Below are 18,577 nucleotides of genomic sequence, written 5' to 3' on the forward strand. Positions count from 1 at the left end.
AGATGTGAATGAACTGAAGACAATTCAAGTCACCATCACTTTCTTTATATGAAAAAGTTAACTGATAGCCAGTTCCTATATTTAGTCTAGCATATCAATTTCTTTTACACGAAATAAAAAAGTAGCTAACATGGGTTAGCATAAGGATGAATAGTGAATCATAAAGGTTTCAGTTTTGGGTAAAATGCCATTGTAATATAACGATATTTATCATGTGTAGCTAAATTATTAGTTAACTTATGACTGGTTATTGTTTTTATTAATTATAGAAACATGGTATACGCATATATGTTTACTAATTTGAAACATAGTCAAACAATTTTTAGTAAACTAATTGTTTTGACCCAAAATGATGCGAGCAGGCCAGATACAGTAATGCCTTTCATGCGCAGAGAATGTGAGAGCGTCGCGCGCGCTGCAGTATCGCACTATGAGCGCGTGAGTTATTACACTGGAGAGGAAGGCAAGCACATCTCCACCTGAGAGAACATTAACAACCACTGCTGAGAATTACAAACTGAAGGAGGAGGAAAATAAACGCAATCACTTGACTGACAAATGGAGATTCACAAGTACCTGCTGTTGTTGAAGATCACTGTTCTTCTCAAAGGTGAGTTTAACCAATTTGAGTGTTAAATTGCATTGATTTGTGCTGTAGCCTACGCTTTCTCATGTGATGTTGATTGAAATATATATTTGTTGATATGTAAGATCTCACCACTTACAGTCTTGTAACAAGCTGTTGACTGTGACCCCAAGGATATTATTTGTTCAGCTTAAATCCTTTCCTACCACACATTTACATTATAATGTACAGCGATTACTGATGTGGCTCAGTTAAGTGAAATAATAGACTTGATTGTATTTAATTAAAGTGTAAAGCATGAAAATCGTTTTATCTAATCATAATCACTTTCCTTGTAGTTGTCTTTTTACTGGAATTACTTACATTTATGCAGTAGAGTTAAAGTTACCACCCCTATTAACTGACTTCATCAAGATATGGAGATTGTGAGGGAGAATTGTGTTTCAATTCGACACTGGCAGAAACTAAGATTTTAGATAAAGTAGCCTACTTATCATGGCACTATTAGGTATACAACATCACATATCTGTACAAATGACTGTAAACGCTAGAAATAGGCTACTGCTTTAATGGACCACAGCAGTTGCAGTTGAAGTATTTCCAGACTGTAGCCAAGTGTAATGCCACTAGCCATTCTGTACACACTCATCATACTAGCTGTTTGTATGCAGTGTGTCACCTAGACCGCATACTGTAGGTATTGGTGTCTGTTTTTGAGCATATGCTGTGGCCGGGGTTGGATTCTGCAGAGGCTCTGTGATGAGTAAGCTGTCTTGTGTTCAGCTATGTTCTTCTGTGTTTTAGATGGAGAACACAGGTGTGGACTTTGGGAATTCCACCCCCTTGCCCCCTCCATTTCTCCCTGTGTTTCTCACTCTCAAACCATCCGCCCCCATCACTTATAGGAGAATGGATTGAGACATAACATGAAAAATAAAGACATCATGAAGCAGAAAAGGAAAACTAGTAGACAGTCTAGTGAAATGGTTATCAGTAGCAGCTGCAGTTTAATAAATCTGTTTGAATAGCAGTGTGATTTAAAAACTCAGAAAGGGTCAGCTAATTTTTGTTCTTTATATTAATTTCAAAATAAACTAAAAAGCAATTTATACAATGTTATATTTGATTTTTTTAATGACAAATAAGGTTAGTTCAGGTTGTAAAATTACATGTAAAGTGAATCCCCAAAAACCTAATGATATTTAATAAAATTAATATCAAACAATATAAATATAATCATGTTAATTAATCATTCATAATGTTTGTAAATATATATATATATATATATATATATATATATATATATATATATATATATATATATATATATATATATATATATATATATATATATTTAAAACTATTTTTGAGAATAAAGATTAAGATTCCACATTCAAGGCATGAGGAAAATGTTTTTTTTTTATTTTTTTATTTTTTTAACTCAATGGATTGATCCAACCCTGTCTGATGTGAAAATCTATCTATTTTACGCTATGGCGAATTGATGGCAAATCCATATCTTTTGAGTCATCTGAAAACGTATGGTTTTTAGAAAATAAATATGAACCATGAAGGTCCACCCCTAAGCCAACCCCTAACCTTTAGTGGCCCGTAAGCAGATTGAAATTCATACATATTAATTCATACAAAAATCATAAACAATTAGCCACCAATTCGCCAAATCATAAAATAGTCACACAAATTGCCATGACATTGTGTTGGTTACATCAATTTTAGTCACTTTAGAGTCAAATTCTCAAAAAAGTATAAAAGTTCTTCAAACCCATTCATACATTTCTAAGAGCTTATATGTTTTTAATTCAATTTTGAAAATATTTTATATTGTTATATATTATATTTTCTATATTGACACTCTTATATTTCATTTTTTCATAACATTGCTTACAGAAATGAAAGTGCTCATGGAAAAAAGAGATGGAATAACTAAACTGTACCATTTTTAACATGGATCAAATTGTTTCCCATTTGAGTGGGTTTCTTAGTAACATGTCCTCTCTCAGTAATGTCACATATGTGTTCACATATTAGTCATGCTGACATGACTGAACTGTACATTTGCATTGCTAATAAGACTCATTCAAAGTGACATCCATCCAGTGGGTGGGTGAGAATGGCTATGTCTCAATGTAGTGTAAGAATGCATTTATATGTGTGTGAAATGTGTGTGTCCTGGAGGTATGGACCAAGAAACCCACAGAGCTGAAACAGAGGAACAGAAAGATACTTTACACCACTTTCACACATAGATATAAGCATTGACGAATAAGAGAAAAACAAGTGTAAATAAGAAGAAGGGAGTATTTGGATGCTGGTTATAGATGGGGATAATTTGTTAAAGATAAAGCCGGTTTTGAATGCTTAAATGTTTGAATGTCAATGGGTCTGATTACTGAACTCTTCTTAGAACTAACTTCACTTTTCCAATATGTTTTTATCACAATGTCATTTTAAATTTATATATAGGTATAAGGTCAGTGCACCTTAAGTTCACACAAGTGTCCTGCAGAGTAACCGCTGATGTAGTTCATCACATTAACTATGGACATGTTCCACTAACACAGTTGTGCTAAACCTTTTTGACTTGAAGGACCCCTGTTGTCCAACACAATATTCAATTGGCCCCAGTTAGGATTATTCCTATTCTATTTCTGATTTAATTAAGACTGTGCTGCTTGTTCTCATTATATGTATTAAAAAGAAAGAAATATTCTGGTGGAAAAATACAGTTTTTGGTAGTTTTCTTTTTATTTATTTGGTATTTATTTTTTATTTTTGTATAAAACATTACAATTTTATTTATTATAAAAATTACCCTCTAACACTAGCACTCTATTTTCTATTTCTATTCTATCTACTTGTTTTATTTATTATAAAAAACTTAACCTAAATATATAATACATACTGTTTATAGTCGAAAGCTTTGCCTTTAAAATGTTAAAATAAATGACACTTTTTCAATTTTTTATATTTTTGTTATATAACACAAAGACATTGTATGTGTGGCTTATTGTAGCATCAACATAAAGGTCATTTGTTTGTTTCTTTGGATTTAGACAAACTGATCCAACATATACCTTGAAAGCACTGCATGTTGTTTTGGATAGAGTGCAAAACAGGGAAAAGGAGAAATAGGAGCACAAGAGTTTTGTGGGAAGACAAGTTAAGTTCTCTTACGAGAGCTCTCTCGTACTGCGTCTTAGCTAAGACGCTACGGGAAAAGTCTCTTTTCACGAAATACTGAAGCAAAAAATTATCCTTAATTTTGTATTTTTGTAAAGCGCATTTGCAGCAGTACACAGCCATAGGCGAGACGGCTCGTTCGCTCATTGGCTTGTTCTGCGGCAACTGCACAGCCTATCGAGCGCGGGCTGATGCAACATCAGACCAATAAGGGCGCTTCGCGCCCTTCTTGCCACTTCCCGCCGAAACGGGTGTGGCCCAACCTATAAAAGGAGCTCGAAAAGGCTGACTCACCTGATTTTTCATCTCTTCAGCGAAGCTCACGCATCGCTGGATCACGGAGGAAGCAAGCGCCGTCTGAGAAAGCACATCAGCAGGACGAGCCATTCTGAAGCTGCTGGCATCGCCGCCTTCCATTGCCGTTCCTGCTGCGCTATCCGGCGCCTATATCCTTTCAATCCTGTTATATACAAGCTGTTCTTTATGTGTGTGTGTGTGTTCGCCCTGCGACACACACTCGTAAAAGAGCTCGCGTCTTTTTTAAGATGCCTTCCTGCGGCTCGTCAGAGCCCCACTCAGCGAGGGAGACCGGTACGTCATCTGTGTCTCCTGCCTGGGTGAAGATCATGCAGCGCTCGCTCGCTGACGGTGGATGCCCCCACTGCGAGCTGTTGCCATGGTGACTGTGAGGACTCGCCTGGCCTTTTTCTCTGAGCCTGCATTCTCCGCTGCGCTGAGGCGCCGTAAAAGCATCGCTTCCAGCGGATTCCGGAACCGTCTTCAGCTCAACCGAGCTCGCCGGTTCGCCCTGCTTCACCGGCCCCCCCCTGCATCGCTTCCCGGTGGGCAGCGCCCGCTGTTTGCCGGCGCGTCGTCCGAGGAAGTCGATCTCAGGGCCGCGTCGGGGGAAGAGGACACGCGCTCTCTGCTGGCTTCGGGCAGTGATGGCTGGGCGAGCTCCGAGGATCTCGCGCCTTCTGCTCAGAAGCCCAGCAGACGAGCTGACATCGAGAAGGAGCAGGGGCGAATGCTCGTGTTGGCCGCGATGTGTCTCGGCCGCGAGTGGTTTGCACCAGCGCCCCCCCCTCTCGTTCCCGGCTGGATGGTATTTCCCTTTCGGATGAGCGTACTTCTCAAAGCCCGCCTCATTTCTTCCTGAGCTTCACGAAGAGGTGGCGAAGGCTTGGAACGCTCCATATTCAGCACGAACTCGTTCGTCTGTCTCACTAGCATTCTCCACACTGATGATGCTAAAAACAGGAACTACCACTCACTTCCGCTGGTGGAACAGGAGATAGCGACGCACCTTTGTCCGCCCTCTGCTGGACGGCGGCAAAAGCGGTGTTGCCATCTAAAGCCTCCTGTGTGACGCTGCGTCGGCACTACTAACGATGGCTGCTTCATCGAAGCGCAGGTGTACGAGTTCCGCTGTGGCCGAGCTCTCACCCAATCGCGCCGCTGTTTCAGTTCCAGGAATTGTGACTGTCTCAGCGTTTTCTGCAATGCGCAAGCCTGCACAGTTGCCCGCTTGCCTGCACACAAAAGCCGTTATCACAACAGCTTCAGCAACGCAGCTCGAGACCCCCGTTCTCGCTCTACTGGCCGTCGCCCCGCGCCGCGGGGACCGCTGCAGAGGATTACGGTGAGGCCGGGAGCCCCGAAGCCATCCTGGGAAAGCCATCTACGCATGCTGCATGACGCTGCGTCGGCACTACACACGATGGCTGCTTCATCGAAGCGCCGGTGTACGAGTTCCGCTGCGGCCGGGCTGTCACCGAAGCGCGCCGCTGTTTCAGTTTCCAGAGATTGTGACTGTTTCAGCGTTGTTTGCAATGCGCAAGCCTGTACGGTTGCCCGCTTGCCTGCACACGAAAACCGTTATCACGGCTACCCAGATATTTCCCGAAAAAGGTGTAATTTCTGGTGTCCCGGCCACGGCCGATGGTGCTATAAATGTAGTGACGATGCCCACTGCTCAGTGCCCATCTCCGCATATAAGCACAGCCCTTCACACAGGGCTCGCGCCTATAAAAGCGACTCAAGTCGATCACGCGCACTACATAGTAGACGTGCCCACTCCTCAGTGCCCACAATCACTATGTCACACGCGTCATGTGGTTTCTGTAAAAACGAAACCCGTGCACGTTCGTCCGGCCACGGCCGATGGTGCTATAAATGTAGTGACGATGCCCACTCCTCAGTGCCCATCTCCACATGTAAGCATAGCCCTGCACACAGGGCCTGCGCCCATAATGTCGACTCAAGTCGGTCGCGCACACTGCATAGTAAACGTGCCCACCCCTCAGTGCCCACAATTACTATGTCACACACGTCATGTGGTTTCTGTAAAAACGAAACCCGTGCATGCTCGTCCGGCCACGGCCGATGGTGCTATAAATGCAGTGACGATGCCCACTACCCAGTGCCCATCTCCACATGTAAGCACAGCCCTGCACACAGGGCTAGCGCACATAAGATCGACACAGATCGGTCGAGCGCGCCGCATAGTAAACGTGCCCACTTCCCAGTGCCCACATACACTATGTCACATACGGCGCGGGGCTCCTGTAAAAATGAGACCCGTGCACGTACATTCTGCACAGGCAGACAGCGAGTTGAAAGTGGTAAAAGTGCACACATGCAGCCCACGGTTACTCGCAGATATATCGAGTCCCACGGGACCCGCTCAGCCTCCCTCCAGTCGGTTAAGCGCCGGAACGGGGTCGAGGAAGAGCGATCTGCCCGCTGTGATCAGCGCGCTCCCCGCCTCAGATGCGCAGCACACTCGAGCGCCGCCGTTGCCCAGTCAACAGAGCGCGTTTCGCATCCAGCCCTTAGCCATTCATGCAGATGCATGGTCAGTGCTTCCAGGGGTTTCGGATTGGGTGCTAGGCATTATAAAGAGAGGCTACTCGCTACAGTTTTCTCGACGCCCACCGTGCTTTTCAGCGCGCGTCGAAACTACGGTCAAAACAGAAGTAGCACACATACTTCGGGCCGAAATATCAAAACTGTTGAGCAAAGGGGCTGTAGAGCCTGTGTCTCAAAGCGAGGGGGGGCTGTACAGCAGATACTTTCTGGTGCCCAAGAGAGACGGGGGTCTCCGGCCCATACTGGATCTAAGACAGCTGAATAGGCATTGATGAAACACAGTTTCAAAATGTTCACGACCAGGAAGCTCCTCGCGCAGATTCGCAGAGGGGACTGGTTCATGTCAATAGATCTGAAGGACGCGTATTTTCAAATACAGATAGCGTCAAACCACAGGCGATATTTGAGATTCGCCTTCGAGGGCCAGGCATACCAGTTTGCAGTCCTGCCATTCGGCTTGTCCGTAGCTCCTCGTACGCTTACGAGGTGCATGGATGCAGCGCTCGCTCCTCTTAGACTCAGAGGCACACGAGTGCTGAATTATTTGGACGACTGGCTGGTTCTGGCCCGATCATGAGCGGAGCTCATGGACCACAGAGCCGTTTTACTCGATCACCTCGAGAAGCTCGGCCTCAGTGTCAATTGGGTGAAGAGTTCGCTGAACCCCAGTCAGACGATCCTGTTTCTGGGTATAGTTCTGAACTCGTGTTCCATGACGGCGCGGCTGTCACCACAGCGCGCGATGGGCATTCAGCGTGCAGCGAGTTCTTTCCGCTGTGGCGCGACTGTGTCGCTCAAACACTGTCAAAAGATGCTGGGTTTCATGGCCTCAGCATCTCCGGTTCTGCGGCTGGGCCTGCTCCGCATGCGCCCCCTGCAGTTCTGGCTGAAGGCTCGGGTGCCGCGCAGAGCGTGGGCGTCTGGCCGGCTGCATTTCAAGGTCGATCAGAGCTGTGTTGCGGCTCTAGCACCTTGGACAGCGAACGGCTGGTACCGATCAGGTGTAAGCCTGGGGACTTCCCCGAGTGTGAAAATGGTGTCGACGGACGCCTCCACTTCGGGATGGGGAGCGCTGCTCGAAGGCAGACCGTCCTTTGGCCTATGGTCAGAACGGGAAAAGCTCCATCATATCAACTGCCTGGAAATGCTGGCAGTGGAGAATGCGCTGACGCGCTTTTGTCCCCATATCAAGGATCACCACGTCGTAGTCCGTTCGGACAACATGTCCGTGGTGTCCTACATAAATCGCCAGGGCGGTCTCGGGTCCCGAAACCTGTACAGGCTGACGGAACGCCTCCTGATTTGGGCTCAACGCAACGTGCGCTCGCTGAGAGCGGTGCATGTGCCTGGACTGCAGAATCTGGGTCCAGACAGGCTGCCCAGAGGCAATGTCCCTACGGGAGAATGGTCTCTACACCCGCAAACAGTTCGGCTGTTGTGGGAGAGATTTGGCATGGCGGAGGTGGACCTCTTTGCGTCCCACGGAAACGCTCACTGCCCCACATTCTTTTCCAAGAACGAAAGCGCGCTGTCACGGAAATGGCCGTGCTGCCCGCTTTATGCGTTCCCTCCCGTCTCCCTCCTTCCGCAGGTGATAGAACGGGTGAGAGAAACGAGATGTTCAATACTGCTTGTGGCACCTCTTTGGAAGAACCATCCATGGTTCCCAGATTTGATGCAATTAGCAGATGTCGCCCCATGGCCGGTACCGTTGAGGAGAGATCTCCTCTCGCAGGCCAGGGGCTCGATTTGGCACCCTCGACCGGAGTTGTGGTCCCTCCATGTATGGGCACTCAACGGTTACCCGCTGATCTCGCAGGGGGAGTGCTAAATACCATCACTCAGGCTAGAGCTCCGTCGACACGACGTCTGTATGCCTCGAAGTGGTCGGTGTTCTCCAGCTGGTGCACAGCTCGAGGTTATTCACCCCTTAGTTGTGGGGTGACGGAGGTCCTCTCCTTCCTACAGGAGCTGTTGGATAAGGGCAGAACCCCATCCACGCTCAAAGTTTATGTGGCGGCCATCGCGGCGTTTTCTGAAACGGCGTCCGGTCAGTCAATAGGAAGGAACGATTTAGTCATCCGGTTCCTCAGAGGAGCTAGGAGGCTGAATCCTCCCAGACATCCGTCAGTCCCTATGTGGGACCTCGCGGCGGTTTTGGAGGCCTTGAAGGGTCCCCCTTTTGAGCCTATCCAATCGGTTAGCCTTCAGCATCTGTCGTTCAAGACAGTATTCTTGTTGGCTCTCACTTCTGTGAAGCGTGTGGGTGATTTGCACGCGCTCTCGGTGAGCCAGTCGTGCTTGGAGTTTGGGCCCAATGACTCAAGGGTCATACTCAAACCTAGGCACGGTTATGTGCCGAAATCCCTTCAACACACCGTTTCGGGCTCAGGTTATTGCCCTGTCTGCCCTGCCGGTGTCAGGGGAGGATGGAGACTCGAGTCTTCTTTGCCCTGTCAGGGTTTTAAGAGCTTATGTGTCTCGCTCTGCTGCCTCTCGGCAGACGGAGCAGCTATTTGTCTCGTTCGGTGGACGTTCCAAAGGAATGGCTGTTTCGAGACAGACTCTATCCAGATGGATAGTTGACGCCATAGCGTTAGCTTACGCTTCCAGGGGCCTTCAGTGCCCGTTGGGCGTCAGAGCACACTCCACAAGAGGCGTCGCCTCGTCGTGGGCGTGGTCTACTGGGATCTCCTTGCAGGATATATGTATGGCGGCGGGTTGGGCCTCGCCGTCTACATTTATCAGGTTCTATAACCTGGAGGTTCCCGCCTTGCAAGCAAGGCTGCTGTCGGTATAGAAGAATCAGGGCCCTGAGGGGAATTCTGAATTCATGAGCGCTAGGCGCTGCCGACTGTTATATGGGCAGTATTGCGTAAGACCCGCATTGCCACATTGGTCAGGCCTTGCCTCGGCTGTGTGATGTCATATTGCCGCATCTACGGATGCTGCTAGATATGGGACGGAGGGTTTTTCCCCCTTTTTTTTTCTGTCCCGGACTCTCTGTGAGTCCCTCAGGTGACTGTGCACTGTAAATCCTGGGCGTTGCTTCAGGTTTATCGGTGTGTGATCCCTGCGCGCACGGCGTTTTACATCGGGTTCCCGTAGCGTCTTAGCTAAGACGCAGTACGAGAGAGCTCTCGTAAGAGAACGTACTCGGTTACTAAACGTAACCTCGGTTCTCTCTAGAAGAGCGAACGAGTACTGCGTTCTCTGCCGTGCGTACGATTCACTCTGGTTCGCTTCGGCGATGAAATAAATCAGGTGAGTCAGCCTTTTCGAGCTCCTTTTATAGGTTGGGCCACACCCGTTTCGGCGGGAAGTGGCAAGAAGGGCGCGAAGCGCCCTTATTGGTCTGATGTTGCATCAGCCCGCGCTCGATAGGCTGTGCAGTTGCCGCAGAACAAGCCAATGAGCGAACGAGCCGTCTCGCCTATGGCTGTGTACTGCTGCAAATGCGCTTTACAAAAATACAAAATTAAGGATAATTTTTTGCTTCAGTATTTCGTGAAAAGAGACTTTTCCCGTAGCGTCTTAGCTAAGACGCAGTACTCGTTCGCTCTTCTAGAGAGAACCGAGGTTACGTTTAGTAACCGAGTACGTTTTGTGAACATTTAGTGGGAATTAATTATAGAGCATGCCCCATTTGTTCTTTGATCCATAAGGATCCCCCTCCATGTTCTCATTCCATTGGAAAGGGAGCGAAAGGATGAGAGACTGAAAGAGAGAGATGCAGGGACCCTGTTTTAGGTCTTAGGCCTGCCCCCTTCTGAAAGCTTCCCCTCTGCTTTCTGGGTAAACAGTCCTAAGAAATCCACTCAGACCACAACTTCATCCACAGTAAATGAGACCTCAGTGTGCGTGTGGATCAAAACCCGTATCACACAAAACAGAGATTTCCCCTCAGATAGGTTTCAGTGTTGGTATTATACTGGGAGTGTGATTGACTGGTCATCTTTGTTTCACAAGTCTGTTTGGCCAATTGGGTTGTTTTGAGTTACATTTGCCATGAGTTATAAATCAATCCACCGGTGAATTTCTGCTTCAGCTTCTCTCTCTCTCTTTCAATCATATAAAAGCCAGGTCTGTATGTCATAACAGGGAACCACTATGTTCAGTAGTTATTTTAACCAACGCCCTTTCCCTCATTTTTCCCTCTCTTTCCTTTTCACTTTTGCAAACTCTTTTTCTCTGGGCTTTTCCTCTCTGTCTGTCTGTTTGTTTGTCTGTCTGTCTCTCCATCCATCAAGTTCATTCATCAACTACAGCTGTTCTTCAGTGCTCCTTTTCTCCAGAATCTTGGACACTAGAGAAACCAATATTAATCCTTCTTTAAATTAGTTTTTATCTTTGGATATGTTTATCACCTAAGCACTTTTGACCATCATAGATCCTTTATAAATGTGTTGAAGTTTTGTGTGTAGAAATGTGAAGAAACTATGGTTAACGTGGTAAAGTTTTTTTTAAAAGAAGTGTTTGTAGTAAATTGGGAACATTGGTTTGTGTTATTATTTTTAACTTTTACATTTTTGTTTGGTTTATTTTTAATTGTATTTGTTTTAGTTAAAATATTATTAATAAACATATCAAATTCAGGATATAATAATAATTTCTAATGGATCATGTGACACTAAAGACTGAAATAATGACTGCTGAAAATCCAGTGTTGACTTTACAGTAATAGACTGCATTTTAATACATATTAAAAAAGAAAACGTCTCAGTTACGTACGTAACCCTCATTCCCTGATGGAGGGAAGTCGTTAAACTTTATGTCGTGATGACATTAGTGGTCTAACTAATGGGAGCCCAATCTGAGAAAACGCAGATGAGGATTGGCTAGTGGATTTTGCATGCTGAGCCACTCCCTGTGCACATGGTTATATAAGGCGACAGTGTGCATCCACCATTCAGGTTTTATGCTGAGTTGCCAAGAATGTGTCCCTGCATCAGAGAGTGGTTCGGTCACTATGAGTTATGTTATTAGGGTTCTATGGAAAATGCCACAACCTGAATGCCGTCACAACCCTGAGGCTTTGCAATCTTGACAAGCTGTGGCTTGACAAAGCAAAGCTACACCCATTTCATAACCTTCCAAAAAACACAGTGTTAATTTACTGAGCTTGGTCCCAAAGGTCTTACTGAGGGGACCAAAGATGTACATCAGTACATCACTGCTGGGGAAGGCCATGCTACTGTTCCATTCACAAAGAAAAAGCCTTTGGAAGGAATTTCAACCTTCAGTGAAAGATTGCTTGAAATCTTCCCTATTTGTTCTTCCAGCCTGGCAGAACGATGGGAGCAAGTCTTTAGCAAAAGGTTGCTATGGAGACCACATCCTACCTGTAAGGAGGTTGCATGTGGAGATAATGATATGGACTGACCCAGAGGGCAGTACTACATATGGAATAGGTCTCTGAGACAGGTCCTACCTTAGAGTAGGGATGGAACAACTGCCAGAAGAGACTGACAGAGCGGGTCTGTCAAAGGAAGACACAGGTTCACCAAGAGGGAAACCTTGCGTGGAAGAATACATGTATGGTTTTTCCCGCAGGATACCAAGCCATATGGACACCTAGCCCAGTACAGTGGCTGACCGGGACTCCGAGCATGCTAACATCAGTACTGGGCCTGGCGTCAGACTGCTCCGCAAAGTTTCCCCAGTGAGCCTTCTCGCACATACACTGTGCAAGATCAGGGAGGACGAGGAATAGGTCCTGTTGGTTGCGCCTTACTGACCCACCCAGAATTGGTTTTTGGAACTCGTGCTTCTCGCGAGAGCCCCTCCCTGGCGGTTCCCCCTGAGGAAGGACCTTCCTTCTCGGGCTGGCACCTGCGTACATGTCTTTTGAACCACCATGTGTGGCTACTGGACGGGACGTGGCAGAACTAAGTGATCTGCAACCTGTGGTGGTAGACACTATCACACAGCCTTGAGCTCCCTCTACGAGGCAAGCCTTTGCTTTGAAGTGGAGTCTGTTCACAAATTGGTGTTCTTCTCGCTGAGAAGACCCCCGGAGATGCTCAATTAGAGGCATGCTTTCTTTCCTGCAAGAAAGGTTGGAGTGTAGGCTGTCACCCTCCACCTTTAAAATCTATGTTGCTGCTATCACAGCACATCATGTTGCAGTGAATGTCTGGTCCTTGGAGAAGCATGACCTACTCGTTAGGCTCCAGAGGGGTGCCAGGAGGTTAACTGAATGGCATAGTCGAGTTGAACCATCTAAATATTCCAGTGGGACAGGTTGGGCAGCACAAGCCACGCTCCCAATATCTGTATGAGTGGCACCAAAAGTATAGTCAACATACCCGCGGTGGTGCAGCAATGGGGAGTTATGCTGGGTGGCCCAGAAGGCACTGTGTTCTGAGTGATCACAGCAAAACTCGGAGATGCAACGCCTCTCCACGAACTTCTGGCCAGTCCCTCTGGGGACACGTAGAGAGGCGTTGCATCTCCGAAATGCGATCTCTTGGCCACTGGTGATAGGGGGCGTCGTGGGTTAGGGTGAGGAAGCAGTACGTCGCTCACTATCAACCCACAAGCCTTGCAACCCAGAAGAAACGGAAACTGCCCCCACTTTGACAATGTGGAAATGTGTAGCAAAATGAAAAGGAAACAAAAGTTAACCAACCTTAAACTTTTGAACAATAGCGTGTGTATATTTATTTTTTATGTTAAACACTGTATGCATTAATTTACTATACTGTATGTCTCTCTCTTTTAGGTCTGTGTGAGTGTTTTAATATTGATGTGAAGAGGCCACGGATCTTCAGTGGGCCTGAAGATGCTCTGTTCGGCTTCTCTGTGTTACAGCATGAGAACAATGGAGAAAAATTGTGAGCACTTTTCAGTAATTTTTAGTTTTTACTCACATTTAGAAGTTCTTGATGATAAATACAATTTCGATTTTAAAGAGCTGACTAGATTTTTTTATATTAAGGTTTCATCAGGTGATCACAAAATATAGAACAAAACAGGCCCTAAAAATACAGAATGTTTTGCTGTTCTTTTAAAGTGTTTTTTTGGATATTGGAGTGACTCATTGTTTTATGAACAGAATTCTGGTTGGTGCTCCATGGGATGGACCACAAAATAACAAGAAGGGGGATATTTACAAGTGCATTGTGGGAGATGAGATAAATTCCAATTGCTCAAAAGTTAACCTAGGTATTGGATCGAATCTCAGGCTATGAAATTTACATTCAATGACTTTGTTGTGCATGGTGTGGTAGTTTACAACATGTTTTTGTGTTATTCCCTTTATAGGCGAAAATGCATTTCAGAATTTGTCTCGAAATCTTAAAAACTCTCATTTGGGGATGACGCTGACCCCTGCTGCTTCAGATGGCTTCCTGGTGAGATTATATTTGAAATTCTGTAGACTGTATTTAGAGCCCAAAAACATCTCATGTTTGAGCACTGACATCACAGCAATATTTGGATTATTCAGTCATATTTATGAGTGTGTACGTATTTGTGGTATGGTACAAATAAAAAACACACTGTGATAAAATTTGCTGGAAATTTACTTACCCTCAGGTAAGTAAATATGTCCTCTTTTTCCCGGAGATGGGAAAAATGCATCCGGCTGGGATTTTTAAATCACCCAAAATGTCCAGGATTTGGCTATTACTTTCTACAGTCGCCAATCATTGTGTCTGTTTTTGTATCAGAGCCATGTGATAGTCTGTATTTTCAGTCCCACTCCCACTGAATTTCTAACAATATTTTGTGTCCAGTGCTCCTGCAAACATTCTAATATTGCATATAATTTTCACGCATCAGGTAGCCTTCATCAATATGCAGAGTAATGTTATATAAATCTCTTTTGAATGAGCACTCATTGTTCACTTTCACGTTAAATTTCGCGGTAAGGCATGCTTTGTGTAAAGGAAGATCAGATATTTGTCATTGAGCTCAGGATCTGTTGAGCAGGAAATCCTTCAGCATGATCTGTCAGCCATCTCTCCTCTTAACCTGTGATAAGTGAAATCTGACTCCTGCAGGTCCTGTCAGATGCAGGGTTGTCAAGTCCGCTTTTTTTCCCCATGGAATTGGGCTACTTTTAAACAGTTTCCATGGATTGATTTGCCCCTGTGGGTTGAAGGTTTGAAATGCTGCAAAAATTACATTTGACTGAAATGCTTGTATTGAAACATTTTGCATTTTGCATAAATTGTAATGCTAAACTTCTTAAAACCTATTCCAATGAAGAAACAAATTACAGCGTTCCTCTAATTTTCACTGATGTTGCGAGATGGCGGGCCGCTCCAAACTGACTGAAACCCTGCGACAGAAGGTTGTCCAGATGAAGGCCAAAGAGAAAGACCCTTTCAGCTACAGCAAAGAAAGTTGGTCATTCCAAATCTGAGATTTCTGAAATATTGCAGCTGTACATTGACACTAATTCATTCAAGTCCCACTAAAAGACTGGTCATTCGAGTTGGATAATTGCACGAGAAGACAGGATACTGCAGAGATTCTCAATGGGGAATGGGTTCAACACTGCAGCTGGAATTGCTCCCCAGTTCAGCACTGAACAGAATAAGGATCTAACTTGATATGTTTAAGAGAAGTCGTACTGAAAGTGCACTCTGCAGTGGCCAAGCCTCTCATTAGCAGAAATAATCAAAAGGATAGGCTCACTTTTTCTGAGGAGCATGTTGTGTTGAGAAAGGAGTACTGGTCCAAAGTGAACTAGTGATGAGAGCAAGTTTAATTTATTTGTGTCTGATGGGAGTCATTTTGATCGGTATCAGACTGGGGAAAGACTAAAGCCCAAGTTCATAAAGAAGTCAGTGAGAGGTGGAGGAGGAAGTGTTATCCTTTGGGGGATATTTTTTTGCAGCAGAAGTTGGGCCTCTTATACAGCTACATAGCAGGGTGAATGCAAATGTTTATCTCCCAAACAGCCTGCAATTTTCATGCAAGACAATGTCCCCATCACTTCACAAAACAAGTGAAGCAGTTCCTTGAAACTAAGAATATTAAAATAATGAAATGAAAAGTCCTGATCTAAGCTCGACTAAAAATCTCTGGAAGATCCTTGGCAACAATGTTATGGCTAAGAAACCAACTACATTTACCAAACTATGGAAGAGAGTGAAAGAAGAGTGGACCAAGATCACATCAGCCCAGTCTGAGAAACTAGTGATGTGCTGAAGTCATTCAAAGCAAGGGCCTCTAAAAGTTTTGGGTCAAAGGACTTTCAATGGACAGAATCATTGTTTAAGTAAGTTGAAAAAGAACCTCATCAATGTGTAAATTAATCATTCAGACTAATTTCATTGAAAAGATCCAGTTTAGAACAATTAAGGGCCTTTCACACCATTTTAGTTCAAGAACTAAATGTACAGTACTAAAGTACTGGAACGATTTGCACCAACAGTGTGTGCTAAGAAGATATGTAAGCCGTTCGACAGGGACGTAATTTTGCGCGGTGTTCAACAACGTTAACAAAGAAGAACAACGTTAACAACAGCAGGATGGAGGACGCTGTGATTGGAGCTGTTTTTTTTGTTGTGTCTCATGGGTTGCACAATAATGGACATGGAATGTCAACGTATATGTAAAGCGATTGAAAGAATGGCACTTCAGCCTCTGTCCATCTATCGCTGATTATCATACTTGCGAAATAAGTTGACACAATGTTTAATCTATTTTTACACGCCATTTTAAATCATGGCGAGTGAGGGTGTTTTCAAATGCGTCTGGCTAATCAATGTATACTTATGTCATGGGTAGTACCAGTTGTGCTGGTTAGACGCTGCTCCAAAGCAGAAGCAAATTTGGTTTTGGTACTAAAATCTCACTCAGTTCCGGCAGTGTGAAAACGCCAAAAAGTGGGTAGTTCCACAATTAGTTCTGGTTCTATGGAAAGGTTCCAGTGGTGCAAAAGGCCCTTTAGTCATTCATAACCTGGACACTACTACTTCTCTAATCAATGTGCAGAGGAGAATAGGTCGAATGTCAGGATTTCCATTGAATAATGTGATTTGTGATCTGATCTGTCTCAAAGCTATCGTATGACCTTTACCCTTTAACTGTCACCCTGTCCCGTATATGGGACGCCTACATTTACTTCACTATATTACAATTAAATCTAATCTAATCTTGACAAACTGGAAAGGTCTAAGACTCCCAAATATATATTTTACCAATGTTTTTTGTTAACAATTATGTAGGAAAAGTAATAGATTAATTTATGACAAGAGTGCACCCTCAAAAATCTACATTATAACAGGAGTTCTGACCTTTGTTAAAAAAAAGAGTTCTTCATTGCCTTTTTCTCTATCACATTTTAGAAATTATCAGAAATTATATATTAACTGAAAACTTAAAATCTCAAAATTCATTCTTTAAAACCCATTTTTAAATCAGATATCGCATTACCATGTAAATGGTACATCAATATTATGTTACAAAATGTTTTCATTCATTAATTATACAAATTTATGTTTGGATCGTGCACTATAAAGTCTATGTTCAAAAATGTGAGTGACAGTTAAAACTGAAACAGTAGTCTTAAGTAAGTACAACATCCTGATTTGCATAGAAAGAAAAGGAAATCGTGTGGATTTGGAACAATGTAGGTGATGACAAAGTTTTCATATTTGAGTGTACGATTTCTTTTAGACATAGAATGGAAGAAAGGATTTATATATGGAGTGGGAGACAAGACAAAAACAAACTACAACCTCACCTGACCCAAAACTCAACCAGAACAGTCTTCCTCTTAATATTCATGGTTTCAGCCTGCAAAATTCTTTTACCCCCCCACACACACTCTCTTCCACATACACAAGGTTTTTGTGTCAGCAGAATGCAGTGAACCAGATAACTCCAGTTCTGGAGCTGCTCTGCTGTGGCTTTGGTGGAATTGCTGGGTGGCTTTTGCCAGTAGTCAGACTTTTAATGAGAGCCAGTGAAAGTTTCGGTGGAGGGAGTCAGGCTATGTGTGTTCAAACAAAAATATGTTTCTGTGTTTGTGTTTGTGTGACAGAGGGTTAAACAGAGAGCAAGTGAGTACAGCTTCTGGGATGGAGTCAAACATAGTTCCCCGTGGTGTATGCCAACTGAAACTTGCACTCACAGCATGGATGTAATGAGCCCCACATTGCAGAATCAAGTATCATTAACCAAGCGTCTAATTGAATGTACCTGTTTGAAGATTTGCGAGTCTGTGTTTATTCCTTTGATCAGTGCTATAACAGGATAGGAATGTGACTCAAGCCCTTTGTAATGTCAGGCAGTGGAAAAGCCATAGCACCTCTCACCCTCATCGCCACTTCAGTTCTGTCTCTTGCACTCATTCTATCCTTTTTCCTTTCCCTTTCACCATCCTCTCATCCCTCTGTTACAGGCCTTCATAATAACAGGGTGGGGAGTCACAGAACATTTACCAGTCTAACCACTCCTTCCAAACCTGTCTTTCTTTTGTCTTATTCTCACTCTCTCAGTTCTTGGTATGTTTTCTTTCTCTTCATTCTTTGCCTCACCAATCCTCACAATGGCTTTTAAGGCAAATAAATCGCAAGCTTTGAAGTCATACTATTTTTATGTGTTTTTTTGCCCTTCTCCCCTCAACTCCCACCAAGTGAGTTTAAATTGCTTCATTGACAACTCTGCATCAAAGCATTTATGACAATAGCAATAACAACAGTTCACTATTCATATCATTCCTTCTCATTTTCCTTCTCTTATCAGTCTTTTTCTTTCTCTTTCTAACCCATATTTCTGATTATTTCCCATAAGAAAAGTAAAATCACAAATTTCTTTTCAATATCTCTTTCCTTTCTCTTTATCCAGAGAAAGAGACTCAAATATTAAACTTTTATATAAACCAACTTTTAAGTTTCAAAAGAGATCTTACATTTCACTGCTGGTTATATATGCTCTTTATGATTGTGTATGTGACAA

General features: G+C 44.1%; 1 protein-coding gene across 3 annotated transcripts in view; it reads left to right on the forward strand.

Moving 5' to 3' along the window:
• Positions 1 to 397: 397 nt before the first annotated feature.
• Positions 398 to 18,577, forward strand: part of LOC132102867 (integrin alpha-10-like) — a 45,466-nt gene continuing 27,286 nt past the window's right edge. For 2 of the 3 annotated variants that reach the window (XR_009423296.1, XM_059507560.1), the window contains exons 1-4: positions 398 to 610; positions 13,383 to 13,494; positions 13,716 to 13,825; positions 13,925 to 14,013. Coding sequence is in view for 2 of the 3 variants with exons in the window: in XM_059507560.1 (XP_059363543.1) it covers positions 559 to 610; positions 13,383 to 13,494; positions 13,716 to 13,825; positions 13,925 to 14,013 (363 nt within the window). In the remaining variant the exon portion in view is untranslated. Of the gene's footprint in view, positions 611 to 13,382; positions 13,495 to 13,715; positions 13,826 to 13,924; positions 14,014 to 18,577 lie in introns of those variants that run through there. The other variant, XM_059507561.1, reaches the window with a different exon arrangement.

This window comes from Carassius carassius, chromosome 24 (assembly GCF_963082965.1).
Source record: "Carassius carassius chromosome 24, fCarCar2.1, whole genome shotgun sequence".
Lineage (NCBI taxonomy): Eukaryota > Metazoa > Chordata > Actinopteri > Cypriniformes > Cyprinidae > Carassius > Carassius carassius.